Source organism: Plasmodium knowlesi (genome assembly GCF_000006355.2).
Source record: "Plasmodium knowlesi strain H genome assembly, chromosome: 8".
In the NCBI taxonomy this organism is placed as follows: Eukaryota; Apicomplexa; class Aconoidasida; order Haemosporida; family Plasmodiidae; genus Plasmodium; species Plasmodium knowlesi.
Genome location: NC_011909.2, coordinates 1015073 through 1026812, shown reverse-complemented (window position 1 = coordinate 1026812; position 11740 = coordinate 1015073). Strand labels below are relative to the sequence as shown.

Here is an 11740-nt window from a genome sequence, read left to right as displayed (position 1 = left end):
GGTGTCCGCTCACCCTTTAGCCTACACTGTACAGTAATCCCACAGCGTGAGGAGCGTGCAGCTTTGTTTATTTGCACACGGTACTTAACAATTTGAAAGTTGGCCCACTCGATGCGTTTCGGGCGACGCCACACAGACGGACAAGCCCCATGTGCCGCGTGTGCTAAAAGCGTTTATGCATTTTGTAGTGAGAAATTTTCCCTCAACGAATTTTATTTTCCCCTTCAGTTTGTGGCATTTTTTGAGTCACCTGTGCGCCATTATTGGAACCACCGCTCACTCCATTTTTTACTCCATCTGCGCGTCACCTCATAATTCATACCATCCTTAGCCCACTATTCGCTCCATTATTCATACCCTATGTCCTACCCGCGCAACGATGTGCAAACGTACGTGCGAACATATGCATATATATAGATGAATACACGAATGCTTACGCAAGTGTCCTTACCTTCGCACATGCGCATGTCCTAACACCCGCGGCGCCTCACCGCTCTGTGCATACCGCCAACTTCATTTGTAGAGGCATCTCTAACGCTATTCTTTTTGATCTTATTTTTTTACGACGCCGGAGTACACCTCGCTTTGTTCGTATGTTGCTCAGCAATTAAAGGAAACTATTTTATTACACCATGTTTAAAGGCGCCCCTTTTGAGAACTCCTAACGTTAGTACACCAGCCCTGTTGTTACCCCCCCACACTTGTAACACACGTCAATTTTGTGCCTCCTCCCTGTGTGTATTCTGCGCTCTCTTGTGTTCGTTCCAAACAGGATGTGACGGGGTCGGAGGAGAAAAAGGAGCGTTCTGTCGCGTTCAGTTTGGGAGCACTTGGTCACTATATGTCTCTCCCCGCCACGTAACAGCGTAATCGCACAACCACACCATCCCTTAACCGCTCCACCATTTGAACATCTTTTAAACTTTTTTTTTTTACGCCGAAGAGAGGAGACCTGTCCGACCATCGCACTAATCGATGTGCCTCCCCCGTGGTCAACCATCCCCCAACAGTACATGACATCTTCTACGTCATGCTGAGTCTCCGCACCCTATTCGCTTCCACTTTTGTGCATCTTCAGTATTGAGGGGAAAAAAAAAAAAAAAAAAAAAAAAGTGGGAGAGAAGAGACATGCACTCATTTGATCTGTAGGAAGATTCCTCAGTTTTATGACTTCTGCACTTCTGAATGTAAACCACCGAAGAAACGATGCTGCACACCCAAGTAATGAACCTCCTTGAGTGGGTATCCACCAAAATCAAGGGGAAGAGCAACGAAAACAGAATATATCTTATCTCAAACTTTGAAGTTAGGAAGGAAAACCATGAGCTATACATAAAGAAAGCTCACGAAAAGCTAAAGGAAGAGGACCTCAACATAGACCTAATATTTGGAAAAAAACATAGGAATGAAATAAGAACGGCAAAATATAAGGTGTATAGTTTCCTACCACTGATCGTGTTCTTTCAATTCCTACGTTTGGGAAATTTGTACTTTCTCTCCATCTCCATGCTACAACTCATCCCAGAAATTACAGACTCTAAGGGAATGCCAACCTACCTAATCCCTCTAGTATTCATTATCGTTGTCGCTATGATCAAGGAATTTTTCGAAGACCTACAAAGACATAAATCTGATAATGAAGAAAACAGTAAGAAGACAATGGTTTTTGAAGAGGGCATCTTGAAGGAGAAAAAATGGGCAGATGTAAAGGATGGAGATGTCGTGAAAATATTTTCCTATGAATATTTCCCTGCTGATTTAATTATTCTCAATTCGTCAAACAAAAAAGGAATTGTAAATATTGAAACGAAGAATGTTGATGGAGAATCCAACGTGAAGCAAAAATATTGTCTTCCAGATGTAGTTAAATATTTCCAGGACGATAAACATGCTGGCTACTGCCAAATGGAATTAATAAGTGAAAGTCCTAATGATAATATTTTTGATTACAAGGGGCATATGCTCTTACCTCCTCTTCAATATAAAAAAGACGGAGGACAAGTAGTGCATTTTTATGATGCGTATAAAGGAGGAACCGTTTCTGGGGAGGATCCAACTGGGGGCACAAAAAGAAAGAAAACAGAAAAAAAACGAAAAATAAATAGTAGTAATAACAGTATTAATAATAGTAGTAATAACAGTATTAATAATAGTAGTAATAATAGTATTAATAATAGTATTAATAATAGTAGTAATAATAGTAGTAATGATAATAGCTATCATACGGATGAAGAGAATAAGGAAGGAGGCACCCCCACATGGAATGACAAGGGGGGAAATGATTACTCCAATGAAGATCACCTCTGTTCCGAACGTACAGTTGTCCAGGCCACCATAGACAATGTAGTCCTTAGAGGAACATCACTTGTAAACACAAAGTGGATCTATGGACTTGTTATCAACACAGGAAATAGAACCAAATTGATGAAGAATGCCTCTACCAAGTCAAGACAAAAATGGTCTAGACTAGAATTCGTTTATGGGAACCATGTTATCGTTCTCATAATATGCCAGGTGTTAATTTCCTTCATCGTTGCCATAGCTGGCGTTTTATGGATGAGGAGAAAGGGTTACAAGTTATGGTACTTAAATTTAGGTCATCAGGCCGATAGTCTCAAAACTTTCTTTATTACCATTGGCTCCATGATTCTTCTGTTTGGATCGTTCATACCAGTGGATCTACTCCTAATTTGGGAGGTCGTTCGTCTTCTACAAGGATATCTAATAAACTGGGATAACGATATGTACAGCACCAAAAGTGGGAGGCATGCATTAAGCAAAGCTGGACAGTTACTTGAAGAAATGGGAAACGTCACGCACATTTATTCAGACAAGACTGGCACTCTCACGCAGAATATTATGCAGCTGCAGAATATCGGGCTCGGGAACAAGGGTATCTATGGGTTTTACGATTTTAGCAACATTAAGGAGAACATCAGAAGGAAGCACGGGGGGGGTAGCCATGACAGTTCTGACCCTTTCTCCCCAGGGAGTGCAAAAAGTGTGGAAAGCCGAATGAGCAGGATGAGCGGGATTAGCGCCGGGGAGGATTTACCCACCAGGAACAGTGGAAACCTGAAGATAAGCTCGGAGCATGGCAGGGGAGAGTCGAGCGAATTTCCCCCCCTCACGTGGTCCAAGACTTCCGTCAACCCACACAAGGAGAAGAAGAACCTCATGCACAGGAACAGCCTCGCCAGCGAGCACGCAACCGCGGATGTCTACACGGAGGACGATTTCGAAAGGGGAGAAAACGAGTTTGTTTTCTTTAACAGAATTCTCTTTGTCAATAAAATTTACAGCATCAGGAATGACGTGCAGGATCAGGTGCACTTCCTCTTGCTCGTGCTCAGTCTTTGTCATAGCGCCATGATAAGGAATATAGACATCGACGAGATGGAAGAGGTAGGGGGTGCGGCGAACGAGACAGCTGAAAGTGCTCCTGTTTCGGCGGAACCCATGGTGGGACCCTCTGTCGAATCCAAAGCCGGTGAAGAACTCGATTCCCTTGCCCCCTCCCGTGCGGCATCCAGCGAAGGAAACCTGGAGAAGACCAAAATATTCGACCGGGAAACCATGATCAACTACACATACCTCACTCAACCGCAGCCGCAGTACGACGCTAGCTCGCCGGATGAATTGGCGCTGATAAGCACGGCTCTCTATCTGGGTTGCGAATTCGTGAATAGACCCAACCTGACGAGGATCGAAATTGAGCTGACGTCCACGTTCGCGCAGAGGTTCATCCTGGGGGAGAAGGCGTACAACGATTTTCTGCAGAAGAAGGGTTACTATGAAGACAATTTTGATGCCTGCTTTCCGGAGGTTAATTCTCCTATGGAAGGGAGAAGACAGCCCAAGCTGAATGATACCACTGAGAGGGGGGACGCCAACCAGGGAGGCGACAAACGGGGAGGCGACAAACGGGGAGGCGACAAACGGGGAGGCGACAAACGGGGGAGTGGAAAGCGGATAAGCCACGTAGAGGAGGGAGGCGGCATTCTCCACATGTCTATCCCGATGAAGAATATCTTTGGGGCGAACAAAGCCAGTCCAAAGGAGGTGATCAAAAGTGAGGGAAAAAAAATCAAGCGGGTGGTTGTGCCTATATTGGCCTACGAAATATTAGACGTCTTCGCATTTGACAACGTGAGGAAACGCATGTCCTTAATTATAAAAAATGAGAAGAAAGAAATCTACATGCTAGTCAAGGGAGCGGACACCAGTGTGTTGAAGCTAGCGGCAAAGAATCAAGAGCACATAGTAGACCACGTGATGTACCAGTTGAATGCATTTGCTACATCTGGATTAAGAACCCTCGTATTAGGATACAAACATCTAACGCAAGAGGAATTTAATAAAATGTATCAGGAACATGTGGAGGCAAGAAAAAGGTTGGAGATGCGAAAAGACGATGATGGAAGCTTGGGTAAGTTCTACGATGAAGCAGAAGATAATTTAATTATTATTGGGTGTACGGGGGTGGATGATAAGTTGCAGGACGACGTTCCGCAGGTTATACAGGATCTGCGGGACGCTGGAATTACCATCTGTGTTCTCACAGGAGATAAATTAGAGACGGCCATAAATATAGGACATTCAATTAACATATTAAATAAAGAAACATACAACGCAGTGTTCACGGAAACGGACCCGACTGTCTTGTTAGAACAAATGATTATTCATGAAAAGAATACGAACGCAGCGAACTTGCTAAATGTGGACCATGGAACCAAGTGGTGGAATAGCGTCAACTGGGAAAACCTAAACTTAGACCTAAGATCAGAAACTATTTTGAATTTTATGAAAACTAATTTTTACGGATCTATGAAGAAAAGCATCGTCTCTTCTTCTAACATGTACAATTTGAAGAACGAGAATTCATTACCAGAACTAGCCAAACAGGAAAAGATATTCAACTCTTTCCTTGAGTCGAGTGAATCGTTTCATAACAACTGCAACGATGGGGAAAAGGGAAGAAACAAGGACAAGGTCCACTACTCACAGTTCTCTATAACCATCACGGGAGAAGCATTAGACGAAATTATGAAGAGCAAAATTTTAAAAATAAAATTCTACACCTTAGCTAGAAGTGCATCTACACTCATTGCTTGTAGAGTGACTCCAAAACAGAAGTCCCTTTTGGTGAAAGAGAACTCTGCTTTCAATCCAAGGGGCACCTCACTAGCCATTGGAGATGGGGCAAATGATGTGGGCATGATTCTAATGGCTAATGTTGGCGTCGGAATAGCTGGAAAGGAGGGGTTACAAGCAGCCAGGTCATCAGACTTTACCATAAGCGAATTTAAGTACTTAAAAAAATTACTCTTCGTCCATGGAAGGGAATCTCTCAGGAGGAATTCCTTTTTAGTATACTTTTGCATTTTTCGAAATGTGAGCTTTTGTCTGTGTTCGATGGTTCTAAATTTCTGGACAGGCTACAGTGCTATAGATGCGTGGAACCCCTGGACCAAGCAAATTATTAACATTGCTTTTACTTCTCTCCCCGTTATTTTTTTTGTCGCCCTGGATAAGCAGCTCCCTCACCACATCCTCTTAAAAAATCCTCTTCTATATGAGACATCTCCATCCACGTTATGGCCCCTTTACTCCAATAAGAAGATAGAATTCTACACCGACAAGATAAAGCGGATTTACAGAAACATTTTCCATTTCTGTCTTATACCGTTTAGATTAATTCCATTCTTTCAAAAGTCCACGAACAAAATGAAGTCCTGGATTGGCAAACGATCGAAACCGGAGAAGTACAGATCCTACGGTACTCACTACCTTTTCGTTTATTTGCTCTTTGCCATTTGGCTAGCTACAGTGGAAACTATCATTATGCTCCATTTTGCGACTGGTCAGGTGGACCCAATAATCAAGGACCACCACAATGTAGATATAGACTTCCATACATTTTCGCAAATTCTCTACACCCACCACGTCATAGCAGTTAATGCTGTCGTTGTCCTTTTAACCAACACATGGTTCGTTATTTCTCACATTGTCCTGTGGATAGAAATTATCGCCACATTCCTTTTCTGGTTCATAGTGAGTAACAGCAAACTCTTTCTAGATATTATAGGAGCTGATGAATTGCATGGTACATTTGAAAAGGCACACTCCTCAGGCAACTTCTACCTATCTATGCTCGTCTCCCTGTACGTTTCCCTCCTGCCTTTGATTCTCCTTATGACATACCAGTTCATGAGAAAACCCACCATGGAGCAAATTGTCCTGGAACAACTCAAGCTAGGTAAATTTGAAGGTCTCCGAAAATACGAAGTTAAGAAGCTCGCCTACATTGACAGCAAGAACAGTTCCCATGTCTTTTCGCATAAGGGCTTCGCCTTCGCCGTGGAGGCCAAGGAGGCCTTTTGGGGTCTTGTGCAGAAGGCCATTTACAAAATTAAGATTCCGCTCACCAAGGACGAGACGGGTTCAGCAAAACCGAGACGGAAAAATTGAGCTCGTGGGGGCGCAACATGCATGCTACATGTATGTCACGTGTATCTGTGCCACTTTGGAATTATGGGTGGGGCGATAAAGGGAGTCACTCAATGTGTGACATCAGAAGGTACATTGTGAATAGTTTTTCCTTCTTTTCTCTTATTCTTTGTATTCGTTTTTCGGGGGCGCGCCGAATCACCCTTGGCACCTCCTTGCGGAACAACCCACACTTTCCTTTCTTTTTTTTTTTTGTTTGTTAAACCATTACGCTGCTCTGCATAGCATGCACTCACGTTAACAGGTCTATGGGCATACGTTGCCACTTCTGTTTTAGTGTATGTTACAGTACCCGCATTAGCACATCCGCCCACCACCCCCTCAGTAACCCCTCGGGTTGTTTAAATGGCACATTTTTTTAATTAGGGCTATAGGTAAAAGTTTTTTTTTTTTTTTTTAACGCATGCTATGGTGTACAGAAAAAAAGAAGCAGGCGTAAAGTGAACGATCCGGAAAAAGAGGATAACAATGTACATACGCCTACTTATTCATGCGTATGCTAACAAATGCGCAGAATTGATTAGGCTGAGCCGGCCTCTGGATACAAGATGGTCAATTTTAAGAATGTGCTATGTATAGATGCGCGGCACGGAAATAAACAAATGAAAGGGAACGTCCAATTTACTTCAATTCACTTCAGTTGGCTGCCTTCTGAAACTCCCAAGGTGTGTTATCGAGGGGACAAACTTGTCTGGCCTTTATCCATCTCGATATACAGTGAAGGTGAAAGGCATGATTGCACACACCCCACGCTATTGTACAGCTTTCCTTGTCCATTTTCTTGTCCTTATCGTTTCCATCATTTTCGTTTAACTTTGCTTGACATTCGATGCATAAATCCATTATGTGGTTTCTGCAAATGGCACAGTTATCTACGCTGATGTCCCAAGACCAGGCCGCCACACCTGACCATTTGTGAATTTTGAAAATCTCATTCTCTTCCTTCCCTTCGTTCTCGGCCATACTACCTAATTTCTGCGTTAGTGCAACAGATGGACGTGGCAGAGGGAAATTGTGTATAGAAGGGTGTAAACCGTGGAAGCAGCGTTCACACAGTATGCAACATGCTCAGCGTCCTCAACCGTGTGTGCTTACGGGTTATGAAAAGAGCGTGTTGGAAAGGGACCTCTTCACTCGTTTGAAAAGAATGTAAAATATAGGGAAAAGAAATATCTGCCAAGGTTTGCTTATGCAAGAGGGCGATGGCGTAACTTGTAAGCATGAAGCCCTGCTCTTTAAAAATAAGTAATGGGGGGAGGCGAAAAAAAAAAAAAATATGCCGCGTTTTCCTTTTGCGAAAATTACACATTTGGCACTCATGAAGAAGGGAACAAGTTCTTTCCCCGCAGCTTATAAATACGAGAATGACAGAAGCTCAATGTATTGATCCATCTTTTTTTTTTTTTTTTCCTTTATCTATGCTTAACTTTTTCTAAACGCTGCTTCCTTTTTGGTGTTTTATTCTTTCATTATTTATTTTTTTCTTTTCCTGGACCGCCGCGTTTTCCGCATTTTATCCTTTTTATATTTGTACTGCCCCCCGAATTTCGGAATTTTCCATTTTTCTTTATGCTCTTTTTACCAATTGTGATATAGTACACGTACATAGGTGCGTACTTTTTCTTTTCCTTCTCCTTCCTTTTCTTTCCTTCCCCCTTTTTTTTTTTTCTTTTTTTTTTTTTTATTTGTTGAAAAAAAAAAAATTAACCTTCCCCTAAATCATGTAAACACCAGTCCATATATTGTTGTTCTTATGACCTTAAACCCTAAAAAATACGAAATCTTACGGATACACCGTAAAATATTAAATCCCGCGAAACTAAATACGAAATCTTACACATATACACCGTAAAATATTATAAATCCCGCAACCTAAAAATGCGGAATCTTACACATACACCGTAAAAATATTATAAATCCCGCAACCTAAAAACGAAATCTTACACATATACACCGTAAAATATTAAATCCGACAACCTAAATACGAAATCTTACACATACACCCCGTAAAATATTAAATCCCGCAACCTAAAAACGAAATCTTACACATATACACCGTAAAATATTAAATCCGACAACCTAAATACGAAATCTTACACATACACCCCGTAAAATATTAAATCCCGCAACCTAAAAACGAAATCTTACACATATACACCGTAAAATATTATAAATCCCGCAACCTAAAAATGCGAAATCTTACACATGTACACCGTAAAATATTAAATCCCACAACCTAAATAAGAAATCTTCCACATGTACACCGTAAAACATTATAAATCCCGCAGACAACGTAAAATATTATATCCCGCAACCTAAATACGAAATCTTACACATATACACCGTAAAATACTAAATCCCGCAACCTAAATACGAAATCTTACACATATACACCGTAAAAATATTATATCCCGCAACCTAAATGCGAAATCTTATACGTGCACTGTAAAATATTATAAATCCCGCAACCTAAAAATGCAGAATCCTACACATATTCACCGTAAAGTATTAAATCCCGCAACCTAAAAATGCGAAATCTTTCACATAGACACCGTAAAATATTAAATCCCGCAACCTAAAAATGCGAAATCTTACACATACACCCGTAATATATTAAATCCCGCAACCTAAATGCAAAATATTACACATATACACCGTAAAATATTAAATCCCGCAACCTAAATACGAAATCTTACACATATACACCGTAAAATATTATAAATCCCGCAACCTAAAAATGCGAAATCTTACACATATACACCGTAAAATATTATAAATCCCGCAACCTAAAAATGCGAAATCTTACACATGTACACCCCATATACATTCATTCATTCCCTTGTTTTTTTTTTTTTTTTTTTATTTTTCTTTGTGGGAAGGAAAAGCGTGCATACACGACGTGTGCTATGCTTGCACACCGAAAAAAGAAGTGGATGATGATATTCTAAGAGTACAGTTACAAGTGTCCTAAATGTAGGGAAAAAAAAATTTTACGACAATAGTTGCTCGTAAAAACAAAAACAGAGGACGATGAAATTTCAATTCCACAGTTGAAAAACACTAAAGAAAAATAGCCAAAAAACCATATGCAACAAAGCAAAAAAATTGTGTGTACATACATGTTGGCACAAACCACTTTATCGAAGTTCACATACACTTTACACCAGACATTTATACAGAATAACGGGAATATGCGGAAATGCCTGGGTACAGCGCCCCGGGTTAAAGGTAAAGTTGGTTACGGGTTAAGAGTAAGGTAGGTTCCGGGTTAAAAGTAAAGTTGGTTACGGGTTACGAATAAGGTAGGTTCCGGGTTACGAATAAGGTAGGTTCCGGGTTAAAAGTAAAGTGGGTTCCGGGTTAAGGGTAAAAGTGGGTTCCGGGTTAAGGGTAAAAGTGGGTTCCAGGTTAAGGATAAGGTAGGTTCCGGGTTAAGGATAAAAGTGGGTTCCGGGTTAAAAATACGGTAGTTCCCGGGTATGGGGAAACCGTTTTCATGGTTATGTATTCCCCGGTTTAAGTGTAATGTGGTTTCCGGGTGAAGGATAAGGTACATTCCGGGTTAAGAATAAGGTAGGTTCCGGGTTAAGGAAAAGGTAGGTTCCGGGTTAAAGGTGAAGTTAGTTCCGGGTTAGGGATAAGGTAGGTTCCGGGTTAAAAGTATGGTTGGTTCCGGGTTAAGGATAAAAGTGGGTTCCGGGTTAAGGATAAAAGTGGGTTCTGGGCTAAGGATAAAAGTGGGTTCCGGGTTAAGGGTAAAAGTTGGTTCCGGGTTAAGTATAAGGTGGGTTCCGGGTTAAGGATAAAAGTGGGTTCCGGGTTAAGGATAAAAGTGGGTTCCGGGTTAAGGATAAAAGTAGGTTCTGGGTTAAGGATAAAAGTGGGTTCTGGGTTAAGGATAAAAGTGGGTTCTGGGTTAAGGTAAAAGTGGGTTCAGGGTTTAGGATAAAGGTGGGTTCAGGGTTTAGGATAAAAGTGGGTTCCGAGCTAAGGTGAATGTAGGATCAAGGTTTAGGGTTATGGTGATAGTAGTATCAAGGTTTAGGGTTATGGTGATAGTAGGATCAGGGTTTAGGGTGAAAGTGAATGTATGATTAGTGTTTAGGGTTAAGGTGAAATTATGATGAGGTTTTAGGGTTAATGTAAATTTAGGATCAGGATTTAAGTTTAATGTTTGTAAAGTGTAGGTTTAGGGTTCAGGGTTTAGATGTTTAGGGTTTTAGTCTTGCATGAATCTTCTGTTGGAGAAGAATGTACAGGTGTATGTATGTATGGATGGAAGTGGAGAAAACTACGGAAAGTATAATGAATGTATAGATGAGGATAACATGATTTGGGGGGTAATTAAAATAAACATAAAGGAGGACGAACAAACGGGAGGAAAACATAAGGGAAGGAATTAAAAAGGGGAAAGAAGTAGGGGGATGGAAGGAAAAGAAAAGAGGAAATGGAAGAAAAGAAATACAAGGTGAAAATTGTAATATGGAGGAGAGTTGCATACATTTATTTTTTTTTTCTCTCCTTGCTTTTTTTTTCTTTTTTTATTTTCTTCTATTTCTTATTTTCTCTTATTTTCTTTTTTTTTTTTTTATCTATTTTTCTTTTTTTTTTTTTTATCTATTTTTCTTTTTTTTTTTTTTTTCTTTTATTTATATATTTTTTACTCTTTTTATTTCCTTGTTAAAGGGGGGGGGGGCAATATATGTTTTTTTTCCTTATGTTGGAATGCTTTAATTAGAATGGGGAATGAATTGTATAATAGTTGGAAATGTGGGAGATGTTTCTTTTTTTTTTTAGAATGTGGTGGATGTTCTTTTTTTTTTCTTTCTTTCTTTATTTTTTTTTGATCCTTAAACCTACTCTTTCTAATAAAGATATTTATTTCTAATAAAGATATTTATTTCTAATAAAGATATTCTTTCTAATAAAGATATTCTTTCTAATAAAGATATTCTTTCTAAGAAAGATATTTATTTCTAATAAAGATATTTATTTCTAATAAAGATATTCTTTCTAATAAAGATATTCTTTCTAATAAAGATATTCTTTCTAATAAAGATATTCTTTCTAATAAAGATATTCTTTCTAATGAAGATATTCTTTCTATTATAAATATATATAGAGAAGGACACACAAAGAAAAAAAAAAAATTTTTTTTCACATGTTAAATTGAAGCAGAACAAACCAAATATACAGTATATAAAAGCAAAACAAACCAAATATACAGTAT

At 39.8% G+C, this 11740-nt stretch overlaps 2 protein-coding genes across 2 annotated transcripts; one reads left to right on the top strand and one right to left on the bottom strand.

The window, feature by feature from the left end:
- Nucleotides 1–1206: 1206 nt before the first annotated feature.
- On the top strand, nucleotides 1207–6471 carry PKNH_0822500 (P-type ATPase, putative; the record flags this gene model as incomplete). Its single annotated transcript, XM_002258831.1, has 1 exon — nucleotides 1207–6471. The coding sequence occupies one exon, from the start codon at nucleotides 1207–1209 to the stop codon at nucleotides 6469–6471; it is 5265 nt and encodes a 1754-aa protein (XP_002258867.1).
- Nucleotides 6472–7146: 675 nt separating this feature from the next.
- On the bottom strand, nucleotides 7147–7473 carry PKNH_0822400 (E3 ubiquitin-protein ligase RBX1, putative; the record flags this gene model as incomplete). The annotated part of the gene is made up of 1 exon (XM_002258830.1): nucleotides 7147–7473. One exon carries the CDS (start codon nucleotides 7471–7473, stop codon nucleotides 7147–7149), a length of 327 nt encoding a protein of 108 aa, XP_002258866.1.
- Nucleotides 7474–11740: the final 4267 nt, after the last annotated feature.